We start from the raw sequence: 17,811 nt of genomic DNA on the forward strand, positions 1-17,811 counted from the left end.
ATATCGACCATAGTAAGCCAGTAAGAGTTCTCTAGATTATATATATCACACAGAAAACTACAGAAAATATTTTAAAGTTATCTTTCTTGAAAAAAAAACAGAAATGGAAAATACTGTGGTGCCAAGATCTGATAAAATAGCACAATTCTTTACAGATCTCTGTTTTCTTACAGCTTAACAATTGTCAGACACTTTTAAAAACATGTAATGAGCTACCCAGAGCCTTTACTTAGCTGGTGAAAGATAGCATTTAGCAGAAAGCATGCTTGCCAAAGTAAAAAGCACAAACAATCTTTGTATTCTTGTTATGCTTTGTCAAGTAACAATATGGTGAACAAATCACAACTGAATAAAAAACCCCAAACTAGTAAGATATCCCACCCCCCTTCAGTGTCCAAGGAGAGAAAAAAGATCCTAACTCTCTGCAGGAGTGTAGAACTTTAAGCCAAGAATGTGTGGAATTGTATCCTATGTAATTTTTTAAAAGTATTATAGTAATGATATGAAAACATTCATATTATTCAGTAACTGAATTTCTTCGACAATTCTCCAAAATTTATTACTGTAAAATGAGGTTATTTTGAAGTGATAGTAATATCAAAACTAACACCTACATGTTTAGAATTTGAGCATGGAGACGAACTGTATTTATTTTATAAATTCTGATTCTGGATAATAACCCTCACTGCATTGCTTAATATACAGATGTTATCAACAGGAATACATCAAACTCAATTTGTCCAGATGGCACAATTTGTGATAAACTTTCTATTTTTTTTAAATTCAAGCCACTAAAAAATAAAATTACTTGCACAGGACACAAGTAAAACCATTAATTTTCTCAATTAATTTCCTTTTGTATTAATTTTTATAGTCATTTTTTAAACTTACAGAAGGAACAGGAATTGCTTGCACCATGGTGTATATCAAAGGAAATATGCTTTTAAATGGGCACATGCTTATATTAGGTAAATTATGGGTTCAAAGAAGAAGCTTCATCCCTCACACACTCTATCTACTCTGGCCATAAAAATTTGGAAAGATCTATTTTTCCCACTAGAATGAATCTTCCAAAATGGAAGTCTCTCATATTGCTTGTTAAACTCTGATTCATCAAGGTGCTTAAGTAAACTACCTTATTTTCTCAACTGAAGGTCAGGCTTGTGTAAGAGCTCAACAGGTTCTTCCTTATCTGCCCATCTTTTTATAGAGATTTATGGGTTACTTTGGAGCCTCATCCTGTTAGCACGTGATTCCTGCCCTGAGAACAACTATTGGATTATGTGCTTGGGAGATTTAGCTGGAAGAAATCATATTGATTTGATCCTAACAAATCCAACCAGCATCCCAAGCTGCTCAGCCATGTACATACACAGATCTGGAGCAATACAAACATGATGCATCTGGAGTTGCTCCCAGAAGAGTCTTATCATGCTACTGGATCAATGACTTTCCAAAACGCAGGGGCTGATGCCCTTTTTTTCTAAAATGCTTCCAGAAAAATGCAGGAGCCACTGCATTAAGCACAGTTTTGGACTGAGACCCCTGAGGTACCCCTTGCGTATTGAAGTGTTTGTTTTCACAAGCAATGTACGGAGTTGGCCCCACCTCCTCTCCCCACCCTTCACATCTGTACTGCAAACTTTGTGCCAGGTTAAGCACATACAGATGCTGCTTGCTGAATTGGAGCAGACTCTTGGCTTAGCTGGAAACTAACCATCCAAATGAAACCAAGCCCACATTATTACTTTTCAATCAGATCAACAACTTTCTTTGAGCCTTCTGTAAACTACACAACCAAGGGTAAAGGAGAGAGGGCAGGATCTACCCTCTTAGCTGGAGCATGGCCTTGAATTTGGTACTCAGTGTTTCCATATTTGTTTTCTGTCTGCCATATGTGAGAATTAGCAATCCCATTATTTTCTATTTTACTTACACTGAGAGGGAAAGATGACAGCACCATGGCCATCTTTCCACCATATTCTAGGCCCCTTAACTGATTATTTTTTTTTACTGAGATTTATTCTGGATATGTTTCTGCAGTCCAAATTGTGTCTTTTTTACATTCTTTATTTTTTATTATTGTCGTATGACAAGGTGAAAAAATGCTTACTAAAATGCTTTGAGGCACAACACTAATAACTCCTTGACTTTAAAATTACTCAAGTGTAATTTAATCATTTAAACTGCCCACCTTGACCGTCAAAGTGAGTATAAATCACTGGGTTATTGAAAGGCAGGCTTAAACCAGCTGTCATATAAAAAATGAATTTTAATGCACTGTCCTTAGCATCTGAATTCTCTAGATTTCCAACAGATAAATGAAGAAATAAGCACAGGATTTATATACTGGGCCCTTAATTACAGAGAGAGAATCTTGCGTTTTATATGGCACAGATGAATATTTGTCTGTGATGACTCAGTTTGCACTCTCTACAATCACACAGTACTTTACTGGTAGGAAAAAATGCAGGGGATTCTTTCTTTTCAAATAATTTATTCATCCAACCATTAGATACAATAAGGTTATTTCTGGGAGAAAAGTGATTTCCAGAAATAATTTAACCTGCTTTCATAAGAGTTCTCTCTACATTAAGGACGGTAATAAATACTAACTACCAAAGTGTAAGCTAGTCCAAATGCAATTCTGATGTACGGTTCATTTTCATATACAACCTTTTTATCAAAGTCCTATTACAAGTTTCTACCCTACCTGTTCTTCTCTATGAACATATGGAAACCTTGGACAAAAAAAATATTCTTTCAGCAGTGAGAATTTTTTCCCCCATTTATATATACTTTTTACATTCCATCTATTTTCTCAAGTGCTTTACATTCTGTTCCTTCACAGATATGCTGAGTAAAAACTGGAAGTTCAGCAGTAATGTTAGACAGTACATCTGTCTGCCTGTTCAAAGCCTACCTGCAACTACTACAATGGCATTGACATTGCTGAAATGTTTTTGATCATTCTGCTTTTCACCAACTTAGGCCTACACGTGGTGCAAACAATGAATTAAGATTGGACTAGTATTGGGAAACATCTAGTTTATTCAGGAGAAAAAGAGAAAGACTTGAAATTCTCTTTTCTACTGCTTAAGTGTCAGCAGCTAAGGTAGTCAAGCCACACACTGTGAACTGAAACCCTTAGGCTTTGCACAACCTTCCTCAACTAAGGAATTCTACACCAGCAGAAGGTACCTACTTTCAGTCCTATACTTAAAATGATAATATTGTCGGATGTAGTTGCTATTAGTGTTTTATGTCAATGTAATCATTTGGTGGTTTAGACCTTGTGCGTAGTAATCTGCTCTGAATGATTATGCCATTTGCAGTTCAGGTCTCTAACAGGCATAAAACAATGTTCTTTTTGCTGCCAATACAGGTTCTTACAGGAGGCAAAAGTACTTGACTTTAGCTATAACATATTTATTTTTATTAAAATGCTAGTATTTTATTAAATCAAGCCCCCAATAGGTCACATAGCCTCTGCTCAGCCTCTCAGTTTTAATGTCATTAACATGATGAAGATGCATACTGTTGGCAGATGGGTTTTCTCCTGCTTTTCTAGGATCCCAGTCAGTTGGATAAGATACAGGATTAAAATTATGATTGTTTCTGTAATCTTAACTAAGCAATTTGCAGGTTTAAAATATTAATATTTTATGAGAATGCTACTACTCCCACTTACCTTTACCTTGCTTTCCCAGTCTCCACGGGTAATTGGTAATCATAACTGCAAACAATTTTACCCTGGGAATTGGCTCTCCATTTTTAATAATTTAGTAACACTGGCTGAAATTTTCATTCACAAAATTATTTCTTAATGATTAGTGTATTGATCTTAACATATCTGCAACACTCTTGTGTGGTTATCAAAGCAAATGTAAGCCATACAGCAGAGCACCACAAACCCAAATCCATGCATTTAAATGGAAAAAAAATGTACGTTTGCTACTGTAGCTCCGACAGGAGCCAGCTGAAGAGACATTTTGGAGAAGACGAATATCAACGTTCCATGCCATCAGGGTGGGATGTGCTTCAGATGAGGACTCTAAGTTAAAGACAGGATTTTAGAGGAGGAGGAGAGACAGCAGATCTCAAAAGGCAAAAGATAAATGGCTTAATGTGTGGCCATTGCTTTGCTATATACATAATCTTAAAGTCATGAACATACAGCAGTGTCCTCAAGAATTTAATCTACCTTTCAAAATTAATTTGTATCTTTTAGACCAAGTCATCAAAAGGCAGGAAAAGGGAAGAAAATAATTAGGAAACCTTTCTCCACCAGGATACCTCTTTTCTGAAATTCCTATTTCTTAAATATTTTTGCTCAAATGATTGCCCCAAATGTTCCTTTACTTTTTGTTTGCTTTTTCTCTGGCACAGTACTTAGCAACAGAACAGAAAGCTGAGTCAGGAAGACTGAAACACAAGATGGCGATTCAATTCTCATAAAATCCTGTGGTCTTCCTATGATGGCAAATTCATACCTGAAATCTCACTACACTATCACACTGATATTAGTAGCAGAGGGAAGAAAGAGTGAGAAAGAGGTGGAATTAGGAAAGAGAGAAAATTAATTAGGAAAGAGGAGCAGGAGAGAAAAAAATTAAAGTAAAGCAGGCAAAAGGTATGGAAAAGAGTGAAAATAAAAGAGGAATGGAGCACAAGTCAAATATCACCACTCCCTTGATTTTCATTGCTACAATCCAAAATGAACCAGCTGAGCTAAATCCACATATTGTACGCTTACAGGTCACAAGGAACTGGTACTTTATCTGGAAAAATATTATTTTTATATCAACTGAAAGCCATATCCATACCACATAATTTTTGCAGAGATTTTTCTGAGTATGTTTCACGATCACAGCCCTTTCCAATGTAATTGGTCTGCAATTCAATGGTGGTATGTATTGATGAAACTGGTCCATCACATGTCTCTAGATGAATGCTGGGAAACAAAGGTATGCTGCCAGAACCGGGCTTGTATTCAATCCGTTTGTTCCAGTCTGGAAAAAAAAACAAAAAAAGGATCCAAGAGTGATTACAAAAGGGAAGGGAGTTATATAATTTTAAATGACATATTGTTCTCAAGGATCACTGTCTAAGACAAAAATAAAAGTTTTTGAACTTGGCATCAGTAAGTTACTGTCTTAAAAAAATTGCAGTTTGCCCCTCTTTGTAAAAGAGTGTCAGACTCAAGTAATACTGCTGCTGCTAGAATCACACAAGCACGGGCTACGTACATATCCCGCTAATTGGTGTCAGTCTGGATCTCCAATGTCCATGTCCCTGTGACAGGCTACAAGCTAGCTCTACAGGGATGAGGCTGCCAGCTGTGCTGAATTTGGTCAGATTTCATAGTTTTGTGATACAGAGCAAACATCTCCAAGGACCAGGCTATATACATCAGTCTCACTGGGCTGTGACCAAAAGCTAATATAACGCATCTGTAGTGCCACTTCTTGTCTTCAAATGTCTTACGAATTTTGTGAAGTATTAATGACAAAAAGTTACAGCTGAAAGGACTACTCACACTTTCAGCCAGGTCTGACTAATCTGTGGTTTTGCTTATGCAGATGTCTCACAGTCCACAACATTAAACTATCACCTGCCTTAGGTAGCCACCTGGATGTGCCACACATACCGCTATGCTTCTCAACTGAAGCATTTAATTTTTAAATCCAGTTAATTATGGTGTTTGCAACCTGCTTCATAGAAAACCCAAACAAGCAGCATTAATTAAAAACATGTATTTCAGCTAAACCACGACACTAAATCTACACTCTTTCAGTTTAAAACTATTACCTCTTGTCCTGTCACTGTGGGCCTTGGTAAAATGTTTCTCTTTGTCTTTCTTATAAGCTCACTTTAAGTATTGAAAGGCCACAGTAAGGTCTCCCCAGAGCCTTCTCTTCTCCAGGCTGAACAACCACAACTGTCTCAGCCTTTCTTCATAAGAGAGATGTTCAAGCCCTTTGGCCATTTTCGTGGCCCTCCTCTGGACGTGCTCTAACAGGTCCATGTCTTTCGCATACATTTTAGCCAACTCCAGTCAAGTTACCACGCAACATAAATAAGAATGCCACATTAATACGGAGATGCAAATAGTTAATAATTTTGAAGTCACAAAACTATTCAACTCCGCTACCTAATGTGTACATCTGCGTATCTGTAAAATTTGTCAAAAGAAGTACTCTTGCATACACAGCTAAAGTTTCACTGGCTTTTTTTAGTCCTAGGTAAAAGAGGACCCCATAAATGGAAAAATTCTAGGTCCTGGCAGTCAATGAAATCTCTTAAAGCAAATGGACAGAAACATTCATTCTAAGTATCAGTGGAAGGAAAAGTAATTAAAAATACATACGTATGCATTTAGAATGTTAAGGAGTTTGGTCTTTTTCAACAGACCTTATTTTCAGAAAGCTTGAAAAAAGGTGCTCTCTCCCAGTATCTTAAACTGGACTAAAAATTTACAAGAAAATCTGCAGCAAACGTTTTGAAACATAGAGCAATCATTAGTCCAGAATCCAGACAAAGGAGAGAGGATGCTGGCACTCACTGGTCTGCATTTCAAAATTCTCAGATTTTCTTCAAGACTTTTTATCCAAATGGTAATCATGTAGTATTTTGTTCCCAAGAGGAAGCTAAGACTTCATGGAACATTATGAAAGTATTTTTGGTATCTATTTTTACTAAAACCTTTAGGACTCGTACTGACTAAAAGACAACTATGACTACTTTATTGCCTGTGCACACATCAGCTGAGCTGCTATTTTAACAGTAATTTTCAGGTAATAATATTCAGCCCATTCATTCCATATTTAGTTAGATTTGATCTGCAGCATTGCATAATTTGTTTGCAATTGTCAACTTAAACAGCTCCCTTACAATTTCAAGTATCATATAAGGTACATTATTACAATAACAGATTTCTGTTCCCTGTCTATTCCAGAAACTCAAGGTTAACATTTTTCCAATCAAACAAGAGCAGCATATTCTTTCAGATACTTAAGGTAAAATTAAATCATTTGCTATTTTGTATACATGCTAGTCATATATGAATTATTTATCTTTAGAGTCTCTTATTTACCAGTTAAAATATTATATTCCACTACCAAACAGGAAAAATAGAGTCTCATATGTATCTAAAACATTTCTGACTATCTCAGCACCTTTCACATTTCAGCCACATTTTCATTTCTCAGCTATATCAAATCAACTGGCACTCATGCAAAATATTCATTAGTGTGTGTGAATGTGACCAAATTATTAACTGTAACAAATCTGCAATTGCACACTCACCTCCAGTTGTATGAAGAATGTCTTACAAAAAAAGGGCTATATAAAATGCCACTACTCACAAGCAAGAATAATGGAAGACCTCTGCTTCTGCCATGTGAATGTCCCTTGGATTGGAACAGGTGTTTCATTTCACAGTATTACCTTTCAGCTTGGCAAAACCAGTAATTTGTACCCACAGATCATAAACCCTGAACGTTCTAAATCACCCGCATTTATCTCAGCTCTAAATTGTAAAATATCAACTAGACTTGAACTAGTGTCTCTGTACCTTGGTCCCCTGCAGCATCATAGACCAATCCTCATCCTAAATCCCACTAGCACTTCTTTCACTGACTTAGTGCAGATTTAGGAAGTCCACCGAGGAGTCCGTCTCCATGCAGAAGGCATTCCAAGGCAGGCATGAGGCAATACTGGAGTACGATACAATCCTGTGATAGCAGGACAGTCTTTAAGGTAGCAATAGCTCTGATACAAATCTGCCTTATTTATATGGTACCTGTCCCCACAGTATTTCAGCATCCCAGAGGTGTTGAAGCTGAGGCCAGCACCTTCTGTATCTCACCACCAGTAAAGTTAGTAATGTTGGAAAGTGCACTGAGTTAGAACAAGCAACAAGAAGTGGTGGCAGTGTGAAGAGCTTATTGTGAGAAAAAAACATGTCTTTCATTTAATTTTGGATGTGTGAAGATGGCTATTTTTCTTTCTCCCAGAATAACATTCTGTATTGGACACACTCAAAAGATCAGCACCTTCCCCTCAGGAATGTGGTGGCACTTTTTCAATTCCTCTAGAACTGACTCAGCAGATGAGACTTATATAGCCTGAGTCTACAAAAGCCTATGAATTTCAGATATTTAACAACTGTATCTTAAAATGTGACTCATGTCTAGGGTTATGCAAACAGTCAAAAGATATATAATCCCATCTGAAATGGTAGGTTGCACTAGGTTAGCTAAACTCCACCAACATGGATCCTCCTTTGACACAAACTGTCACATGACAACACCACATTACAGTGCAAACTTAGAAAGGTAAGAACTGTTTCCCCAGTAGCAGGGGGTGGGGTGGGGGTGAAGACTAATCCCATGGGAAAAGCTTGAATAAAACTAGTCCTGTTCAGTCCTCCAGAAGACAGCCTTTGTTTGGATATTTTAATTCAACAGGCTTTTGCTTGCCACTTGTGGTGTAAAGCTCTTCCAGATAACATAAGACAGCCCCAGCTGGATTATGCCTACAACATAACAACATTAGAGTGTAAATATCACAATGCCAGGTTTGTAGTTCAGATTTCATCAATTATAAAACAACTATGTAAACTGGGATCTCGATCTCTGAGATACTCAAACTATTCCAAGATCAAAATGGGTCAAACTTCAGTGACAGTTTGAGCCTTTAAAAGTAAATTCCAATGCACTAAATAAATTTTCCTTTTAAAAGAAGGATAATGTAAAGACTTCCCTTGATCTCTACACTTAACAGTTTTGTACATGACTCTCTTTCCTTGTGATCCATGTATTATATTTTAATTCATTTCTAATGCTTGATGACACTAAGAATGATTTAATCTCATTTTTCCTTGAAGGAGTATGGTACTCACATGTGCAGAGGATGTATGACCTGATTCATATCTCCTCCTACATGTGTGTAGCCATGAACTTTGATTTCACCTCATGACATTAAAAATTATGGCAAGCTAATTAAAGACAATTGCAACACAATACCTACTATGCCAGTGAAATGCAAAATTTCTCTCATGTTAGACTGAAGATGTGCATCCTGGCAGCTAAATGTAAGATCAAATTTATGTAATGCTACCAGTCTCTGCAGCATCTCTACAGAATAGCTGGAACATAAGGTTCCCAGAGCAATGTAATTGGTAGATCTGTTTCCTCTACAGCATCTTCGCATCTGTCCAATCTATGTAGGCTGGATACTTGGCTAAAGGTTATTCTGCTTCTCTTTTTTTTTTTTTTAAAACTTATACGCTTCACAGCTTTGCTGAAGTATTTTTTTATTAAACATTTTCCTCTCTATTAATTTGAAAATCTGAAACAATCCAGAATAAATAAAAAAAATTGAGTGCGCTCAACAGGCATGTGCAGGTCAACCAGGGGATTGGGCCCAGCCAGCATGGGTTCATGAAACGCAGGTCGTGCTTGACCAACCTGATCTCATTCTATGACCTGGTGACCCACCTAGTGGATGAAGGAAAGGCTGTGGACGTCATCTACCTGGACTTCAGCAAAGTCTTTGACACAGTCTCCCATAGCATTCTCCTTGCGAAGCTGGCAGCTCATGGCTTGGACAGGCATACTCTTCGCTCGGTAAAAAACTGATTGGGTAGCCGAGCCCAGGGAGTTGTGGTGAATGGAGTTAAGTCCAGTTGGCGGCTGGTCACAAGCGGTGTTCCCCAGGGCTCTGTTTTGGGGCCAGTCTTTTTCAATATCTTTATCAATGATCTGGATGAGGGGATTGAGTGCACCCTCAGTAAGTTTGCAGATGACACCAAGTTGGGTGGGAGTATCGATCTGCTGGAGGGTAGGATGGCCCTGCAGAGGGACCTGGACAGGCTGGACTGATGGGCTGAGGCCAACTGTATGAGGTTTAACAAGGCCAAGTGCCAGGTCCTGCATTTGGGTCACAACAACCCCATGCAATGCTACAGGCTTCGGGAAGAGTGGCTGGAAAGCTGTCCAATGGAAAAGGACCTGGGGGTGTTGGTCAACAGCCGGCTGAACATGAGCCAGCAGTGTGCCCAGGAGGCCAAGAAGGCCAACAGCATCCTGGCTTGTATCAGGAATAGTGTGGCCAGCAGGAGCAGGAAAGTGATTGTCCCCCTCTACTCGGCACTGGTGAGGCCGCACCTGGAATACTGTGTCCAGTTTTGGGCCCCTCAATACAAGAAAGACATTGAGGTGCTGGAGCGTGTTCAGAGAAGGGCAACAAAGCTGGTGAAGGGTCTGGAGCACAGGTCTTATGAGGAGCGGCTGAGGGAACTGGGGTTGTTTAGCCTGGAGAAGAGGAGGCTGAGGGGAGACCTTATCACTCTCTACAACTACCTGAAAGGAGGTTGTAGTGAGGTGGGTGTTGGTCTCTTCTCCCAAGTAACTACCTATAGGATGAGAGGAAATGGGCTCAAGCTGCACCAGGGAAGGTTTAGGTTGGATATTAGGAAAAATTTCTTCATGGAAAGGGTAGTCAAGCATTGGAACAGGCTGCCCAGAGAGGTGGTAGTCAGCGTCCCTGGAAGTGTTCAAAATACGGGTAGACATGGCACTCTGGGACATGGTTTAGTGGGCATAGTGGTGCTGGGTTGATGATTGGAACAATGATCTTAGAGGTCCTTTCCAATCTTAATGATTCCTAGTTTTTACTTTCATTATAAATGATCCAGCCACCAAGCCAGAGAACATGAAATTGCTACTCTCCCCTTAACTGGTTTAGTGATGGACTTGGTAATGTTAGATTAATGGTTGGACTAGATAATCTTAAAGGTCTTTTCCAACCTAAACGATTCTATCATTCTATGAAAATATCAGTAAACACAAAGCATTTCAAACAAGATCAGAAATGTCTCTGTAGTTTTGCCAAAAGTACACTTATTTTAATGATTTATGAAACTCCCTGCATCTTAAAAGCAGCAGCCAGGCAGCTCTGGATGTTGTACAATGATATTTGGAAGAGCAGTGCACTGTCTTCACAAAACTACAATTTTCTTTCAACACCATGAATTTACTGGGAAATGCACATGTTGCCAGAATATCATATGCTGCAGCCACCTCAATAAATACCTGCTGTACAGTTAGGCATTCTCCACATGTGAAAGATCAATGGCCATAAGACATTTTCAAAATGCACACACTTTGGTACTTGAATTTCTGCTTTGAACTGAAGATAAAGGATTTTTTAGCTAAACAGACACAGGGTAACAGTTCCTGCATATTTTCTCTTGGGCAGCATTCTCTTTATATATACGGACTTCTAATTGTGCCAATCTGAAAACAAAATACATTTCAAAGGATTTTAATTTCCGATTTGAAAAAAAAAAACACAAACAAGACACACAAAGCAATCACCTTTTCTGTTCCACTCCCCCATTTCCCTATTAACCCTCCTCAAAACTTACGAAAAAGGAAAATTTTTGTGCAAGAAGTAAATCTCAGCCTTGCAACAGACCTTTCATGAAATTCTGCATTCTGTTTCTTGACACAGATTACAGGTGAACAAAACTGAGATCACTTTATTATTATTTTAATTTTACAGTATATCATTAATGTTAAAATGGATCATTTGCTATGCCCTGTCATCTCAGAAGGAAAGTTAGAAAAAAGACTGGTAGTGCACGTATGCCTGGCCCTTTCTTAAATACCTTCGTTTCTGTGAAGATCCTGAACTACTTGAAATAACCAGGTCTGTTCAGGTTGTCTAAGCAGTTTCCCATTAATGAAACTGATAATTTTACAAAGGACTTAATTTGGTAGATGTCCCCTAGTTAACTGGCCACAAATCAACTAGTAAGCATCAGCAGAATGCTACTTTCAGGATCCATCAACGTCACTGTGTGCTGCCCAGAATACAATTTTCTAAAAACAATTTGAGGAGTTTTAAAGGGTCAAGCAGTCACCACTGACAGAAAAAAATCCTTTTTACTCTCAGGAACCAAGTATGGAGCTTTACAATGGTTGCCACAACTCCTATCACTGCTAGCAGATGTGTATTTTGCTAGGGAAGTTTGGTAGAAATTATGCCAAAAATACAACAAGATTTAAGTATCAGCAAGGATCATGCTTCTTGTGTGTGTTTAATAACACACACAAATACCATAAATAACACACAGAAATACCATTAAGGATATTTTTAATTAAATGATATTTCCCCTATTTTTAAATTAACATATATATGTATATAATATACATATATATGAATACACATATACATAGACATACATACATATGCATGTATACATAAAATATGAATGTGTTTAACAACACTGCAAAATAATCTTTAAAGCCCTCTTCATTTTTTTAAGGCAGAAAAGATCATTTCACATCCAGCATGACTAATCATATAACAAAATAAAAAAAGCCCAACCTAATAAACATTCCTAGATTTGACAGCTAATCTACAAGCTAGTAACACACAAATGACAGGACTGCTAAATGTGATGCCACATACAAATTTAAGCATGTTAAATATGATCAGTGATAATCAGAAAATCTGACCCAGTTAAAGCTTCTCCATAGCAAAGAGAAGACTCAGATTAACTTCCAAAGTCCTGCTAAGGCACCATGGTTTGCTAAGACATTTGAATGCAGATCTCATAAGCTCAAAGAAACATCCATAGACACCCTTTACTTTCTGCAGCATGTTGATAGTTTAAAAAACAACAAAAAAGAGAGAGACAGAAATTTGGACTACTTCAGGATAGTGGTAAAGTCTGCTGTTGCAGGATGTAGTGAACCGTATTAGAACAGCAGCTGTGCCTGAACTAATGACACTGAATATTCAATCGAGTGATAAAACCCCAAGCCCTAATGGTGCCTAATTATGCAAAATAAACATATAAGAATCTAAAAAATAGGAAACAAGATCATAGGTTAAACTTCTATTTGTTGTGAGATTGCATTTGAATAATAATAGGTATTTCTTGCAGTAAACTGGGTGTCAGAGCCCCAAGTGCACTAATAAGCCCTAATAAGCCTCCATAAGCCTCACCTGGGGCCTCCATTCACAGCATGGGCAGGAGTTTTATTTAAGCTCAGCTCCAGCATTTCAGTCCTGGTCTGACCTATGATGCTGGTCTCTAGCTCAGCCACAGCTTTGGCCTTATGGTCCCTTTATCCAGAAGTCAACCTATGGACTGGCTTTCTAGTTTGGCAGCCTGGCCTCATCACTATGGACCTGCCCGGTGACCTGATCCTAACTCCCATCTATGGATTGACTTCCTGGGACCTGCCTCCTCACCATGAACATGCATAGGATCTGGGCTCTTGCCTGAACCTAGCTCCCATCTCTGGGTCTGCCCTGCTCGCTTCTGTTGGGTGAGGGGTTGGCCCTTGGTGATGAAGGCTCCTGGCTTGCCTTCTTTTAGGGAGTAGCCCTGCTCTTGCTGCTTCTTGGCACCAGGTTTATATGTGGCTAGAGACTTCTAATGTTTTCAGAAGGATAAACTACCACAAAAAGATGTTATTATGGGAAGAGGCAGCTTTCTAGTTATCCTGGAGAACAAGGGCTGTGACTAGTGTTTGGATCCTAGTAATCCAAAGGATTTCTCTACTGAGGAGTATGCAAAGAGCTTGTCAAATTCCAAAAGACAGACTCTGAAACACTACATGGGCTAGTTATTGAAACCAATGGACCTGAGAATGTCAAAACCCGTGTGGAAATTCTGCAATTTTTAAGCCCATGGTGCAAGAATATGTGGAAATTTTTACATGTAGAGGGAAAAAAAAAAAATCATAGGGAAAAGCTTCAAACCTAAATGGATATCCTGTAGCGCTTTAACTTTTGATGAGAGGAAACGTTAATGGAACCACCAGATGTCAGCTACATCTCAGAGGTAAGAAACTTCTCAGTGAAATGATAATTGCCCCAGTGGAGCTCATGGATATCTTGCAGTGAAAATGAAAAAAAGGAAAGATTTTTTTGTAGTTGTAAATGCAGAAAGGTGAACAAAGGAGTGAACTTCCAGAGGTATACGGAAATAAGAATCTAGTTAAATAGGTCTTAAAAGAATGGTTTCTTGCATCAGTTAAGATGGAAGAGGCAGCCCTTAGTATTTTAATTGTAACATGTATACAGAACTGCCTAAAGAGAAGGTGATAATGGGTTACTCTGAAAATGTAAAGTTCATGGTACACAGGGAAGTAACTAGCAAAGATCCCTGTGACTCTGCCTTGGGACTGTTATTTGATATTTCCATTAATGGTCTTGGCACAAAATCAGGACTGTGTTAATTACTTCTGCTAGTGACAAAACTGGAAGGCAATTCTACATTGGAAGTCAATATAGAAAGAGGATATCCCAAGCACAGAATAAAATGACCTTGAGAACTGGTGTTATAGAAATATTGCTTTGTAGTAATGACACGAAGTGCCAGTTCATGCTCAGGAACTTCAGCGAACTGGTGAGCCATCACTGAAAAATGACATATGCAAAAAGAGCTGATTCCATTAAGTCAATAACAGCATGTCCATGAGCCACCAGTCTGATATAGTCAAGCAAAAGAAAGGTAGTCTTGGAATACACGAAGCGCTGTGTTTCCAGTAAGAGGCTATGGTAAAAAGAAACATGTGAAAACACCTTATCTGGAGCGTTCAGGAAAGATCTATTTTGCTGTAATACGTACACCGAATTTGATGAGGAAAGGAGAGCATATCTTAAATTACATTGAAACAGGTATGACTGCTTTCTCTAAATATGTCTGGTAGTCAAACAAAAGAAAAAATAATGCAGATACAAGTATATAAACGAGTATGCACTTATGTTAACTTTGAGCTCAAAAATCATATGTACTCAGAAGTTCAATTTTCAAATGTCTGAAATGGGTATTTAAAGAGTAGGTATTCTACTAAAATGGTGCCATTCAAGTTAATAGCTGAATGTAAGCATTTCATTATGAATACCTTGTTCTAAGGATATATGGCTAATGCAAGCACAGCAGCTCCAAGACTAGACTGGCATAAAGGCTCCCTGCTTTGCAATAAATTTCATTTTTAAAAATATGGGTAAATATCTTCCAGCTAAGACAACACAAGCATTGCATTTTAAACTGCTAGGTATGTGCACAAGAATAGGAATTGATTTATATTTATTGCAGAAAATATTTGGACCTTTAAAATTGTTCCTGAAGACTAGGAATATTATTCTCATAAGTAAGGTTTCTGTACTTGACCACCCTCCTCCAAGTAACCAATTGCTTTAGTAATCATATTGCTCTTTGTTAAAAGCGCTGACAGCTGAAAAGCCAATATAGTTTTGGTTTTCCTCTGTAATTGGATTTTACTAGAAAGCCCACATGAATACCATTCTAAAATCACTCAGCATCTACTGCAAGTATGAAGTATGTTGACTCAGAAGCGATCCAAGATCACTCTGCTACTAATAGAGAAGGTCCTGCCCTTCTCTGAACAAAAGAAAGATTATATCTCAGCAGGAAAAGCGAGCGGATTTGACCTGTAGTGGCCTTCAAATGACTATTCAACATTAAAGAGGTGGTAAGAATGTGCCTTTTAGTGGTAGCAAAGCCTTAGGTCACCTTAGTGAGCCCTACATGCCTTGAAGAAGAAACATGCAATATCTTTGATATATTAAATATTCTTATTAAGTATTTTTATAGTCTATTAGGTAAATAAACAAAGAGAAGCTTTATTTCAAAACTATTTTAAAGCAAACACTAAGTGGAAAGTCATTGGATTTTTAAGGAACACTTTTTTTTAAGATGAATTTTTAAGGAACCTCTACTTTATATTGTTACCTCAGGTAATTGGGTTAAGAGTGTATATGAGTTCACAAGACTTGAAGATAAGTGTAGGAAATCTTTTCAGATTAGTAAAACACTTCAGGCTGGATGCTGTGAAATCCCATTTTCTAATCAGAGTCCTAACTGTCTCTTAAATTGGACGTTAGTGAGCATTGCTTATGCAAGGGCCATATTAAATTTGGCAGAAAAAAATTAAGTCCTCTTTGGTCAGAGGACACAATGTGGCTTTTAATTTTTGGACTGTTGTCTTTGCTACATGCTTATCTCCCCAAGAAATGCATTCAACCTTCCCTGTTTGTTTCAGGAAAGGCAGAGTCCTCTGATACTTTATTGGGGTATTCAGCTGATTGATTTAGAGGAGTTTTTTTGCTTTATGCCTTAACTGCTTCCTCTCTGAAATCAACTGCATTTTAGGAAACAACCTGACTTTTGGTTTAGTTGTCAATAGTTGAGCAGACCTCTAGCAGTCTCAAAACATATTTTAAGTTTTTGGGAACATGATTCTGCCCCTCATTTTTTGAGGCTAAACTCCTCTTTATTTTCTCCCCATGTAGTACATCATTCACCAGAGAGCTTGGTACAGGAATAGTTTTCAACTCTCTGCTATCTTGCATCTTTCAGCACATTGTTTTATATTTTATTTCCATTTGTTATGCCACTAGGGTGGACAGTAACTTCTTCAGTTTTATGAAGACTGTTCCTAAAAGAAGCAGAAATGAGAAAAGACAGTATTATGGTACCATAAATGAGCTACAGGAAACATGGTCTAGATTACAGGCTTTTGACTCTTTCTTATTTCACCTCATGTTTTTTAAAGAAAATACTATATGGATATTTAGTACTGTGTTGCCACAAGTCTGTCTACCCTGCTTTGAATAAGGCAGAAGTAACTTTACAGAAATCAATATTTGTGACACTAAAACTACTGTAGTGAAAAGGACCACACTGGAAGTGAATCTACAGGAAAAAGTGTAGTGTCTGCTCTGTGTCCATAGAACTGAAACAAAGACAGACGCCTGGAGGAATGTACAGAACCCCAGGGGATGTGCTGAAAATAATAAGGTTTTTCTTAGTATGGAAACCCACTAATTGTGTTTAAAAATTTTTTTAAACAAAAAATAGAGATAACTTCAACTGCAAATCTACCCATTATGGTGTCAGAAATACTATCATCTAGCTTTTCTTTATAATGTAGTCTCTTTAGTTACCTGCCAGTAAGTGATCACTCCGTTGTTTGAAAAATCATATAATCGATGCTTGAACTATGAAATAAGCATGACAATACTGGGCAATAGAAACACACCATTAGTAAGGTATTTTTGCAAAAATTATTCAATCAATAAAATACCTAAATGGAAATAATATGGAAATAAAAAAAAAATCAATTGCACACATTTTAATACAAATTCCAAGCTAGAATTTGGGAGTAATTACTTTATTTGATATTTTCATCTTAATTCCTTCTTTGTGGCATATCTGTCTTCCTTGTACGTGACTAGCTGGATTTTTCTCCATCTTGGAGTAGATTGTAGATGCTTACAACCTTTTTAGAAAATCAGTTCCTACTGAAATGTCTCAATATGAAGACAGTGATCAGGATAAAAACATGCCTTTCACTCCCACTGCTGGTTGCGTGTGCCTTGACTCATGCATGCATGCACGTGCAAGCCAGTTCTGTACCTGGAACAAGATAATTTGAACAAGTCTGGCACACATGGGAAAAGTACCTTGTCATGGTGCCTTCAAAAGTTTTATTTAAAGGAGTAGTAGGAGAAAGGGAAATCGGAAGCACTTCTTTAATCTTTCAGTATATTCAGATTGAATCATAAGATAGCTCATTAGAATAGAAATTTGTCTTTTTTCTAATCTGTTCTTCTGACTAGAGAAGAAACATGGCAAATGTAAACAAATATAGGATTATTATCTACTCTTTTAACAGGCTTGGAATGAAGTAAGCATAAGGAATAGCAACTATTTTCTATACCACTGAAATAAGCACCCTAGTTTCCTTACAATGAGGT

The 17,811-nt window shown here is 37.7% G+C and overlaps 1 protein-coding gene across 1 annotated transcript in view; it reads right to left on the reverse strand.

Moving 5' to 3' along the window:
• Positions 1-17,811, reverse strand: part of CLSTN2 (calsyntenin 2) — a 242,918-nt gene that overhangs the window by 65,898 nt on the left and 159,209 nt on the right. Inside the window, exon 5 of the mRNA XM_075716449.1 lies at positions 4,827-5,012. Coding sequence (XP_075572564.1) covers positions 4,827-5,012 — 186 coding nt within the window. The remainder of the gene's footprint in view (positions 1-4,826; positions 5,013-17,811) is intronic.

The sequence above is a fragment of the Pelecanus crispus genome, chromosome 9 (genome assembly GCF_030463565.1).
Source record: "Pelecanus crispus isolate bPelCri1 chromosome 9, bPelCri1.pri, whole genome shotgun sequence".
In the NCBI taxonomy this organism is placed as follows: domain Eukaryota; kingdom Metazoa; phylum Chordata; class Aves; order Pelecaniformes; family Pelecanidae; genus Pelecanus; species Pelecanus crispus.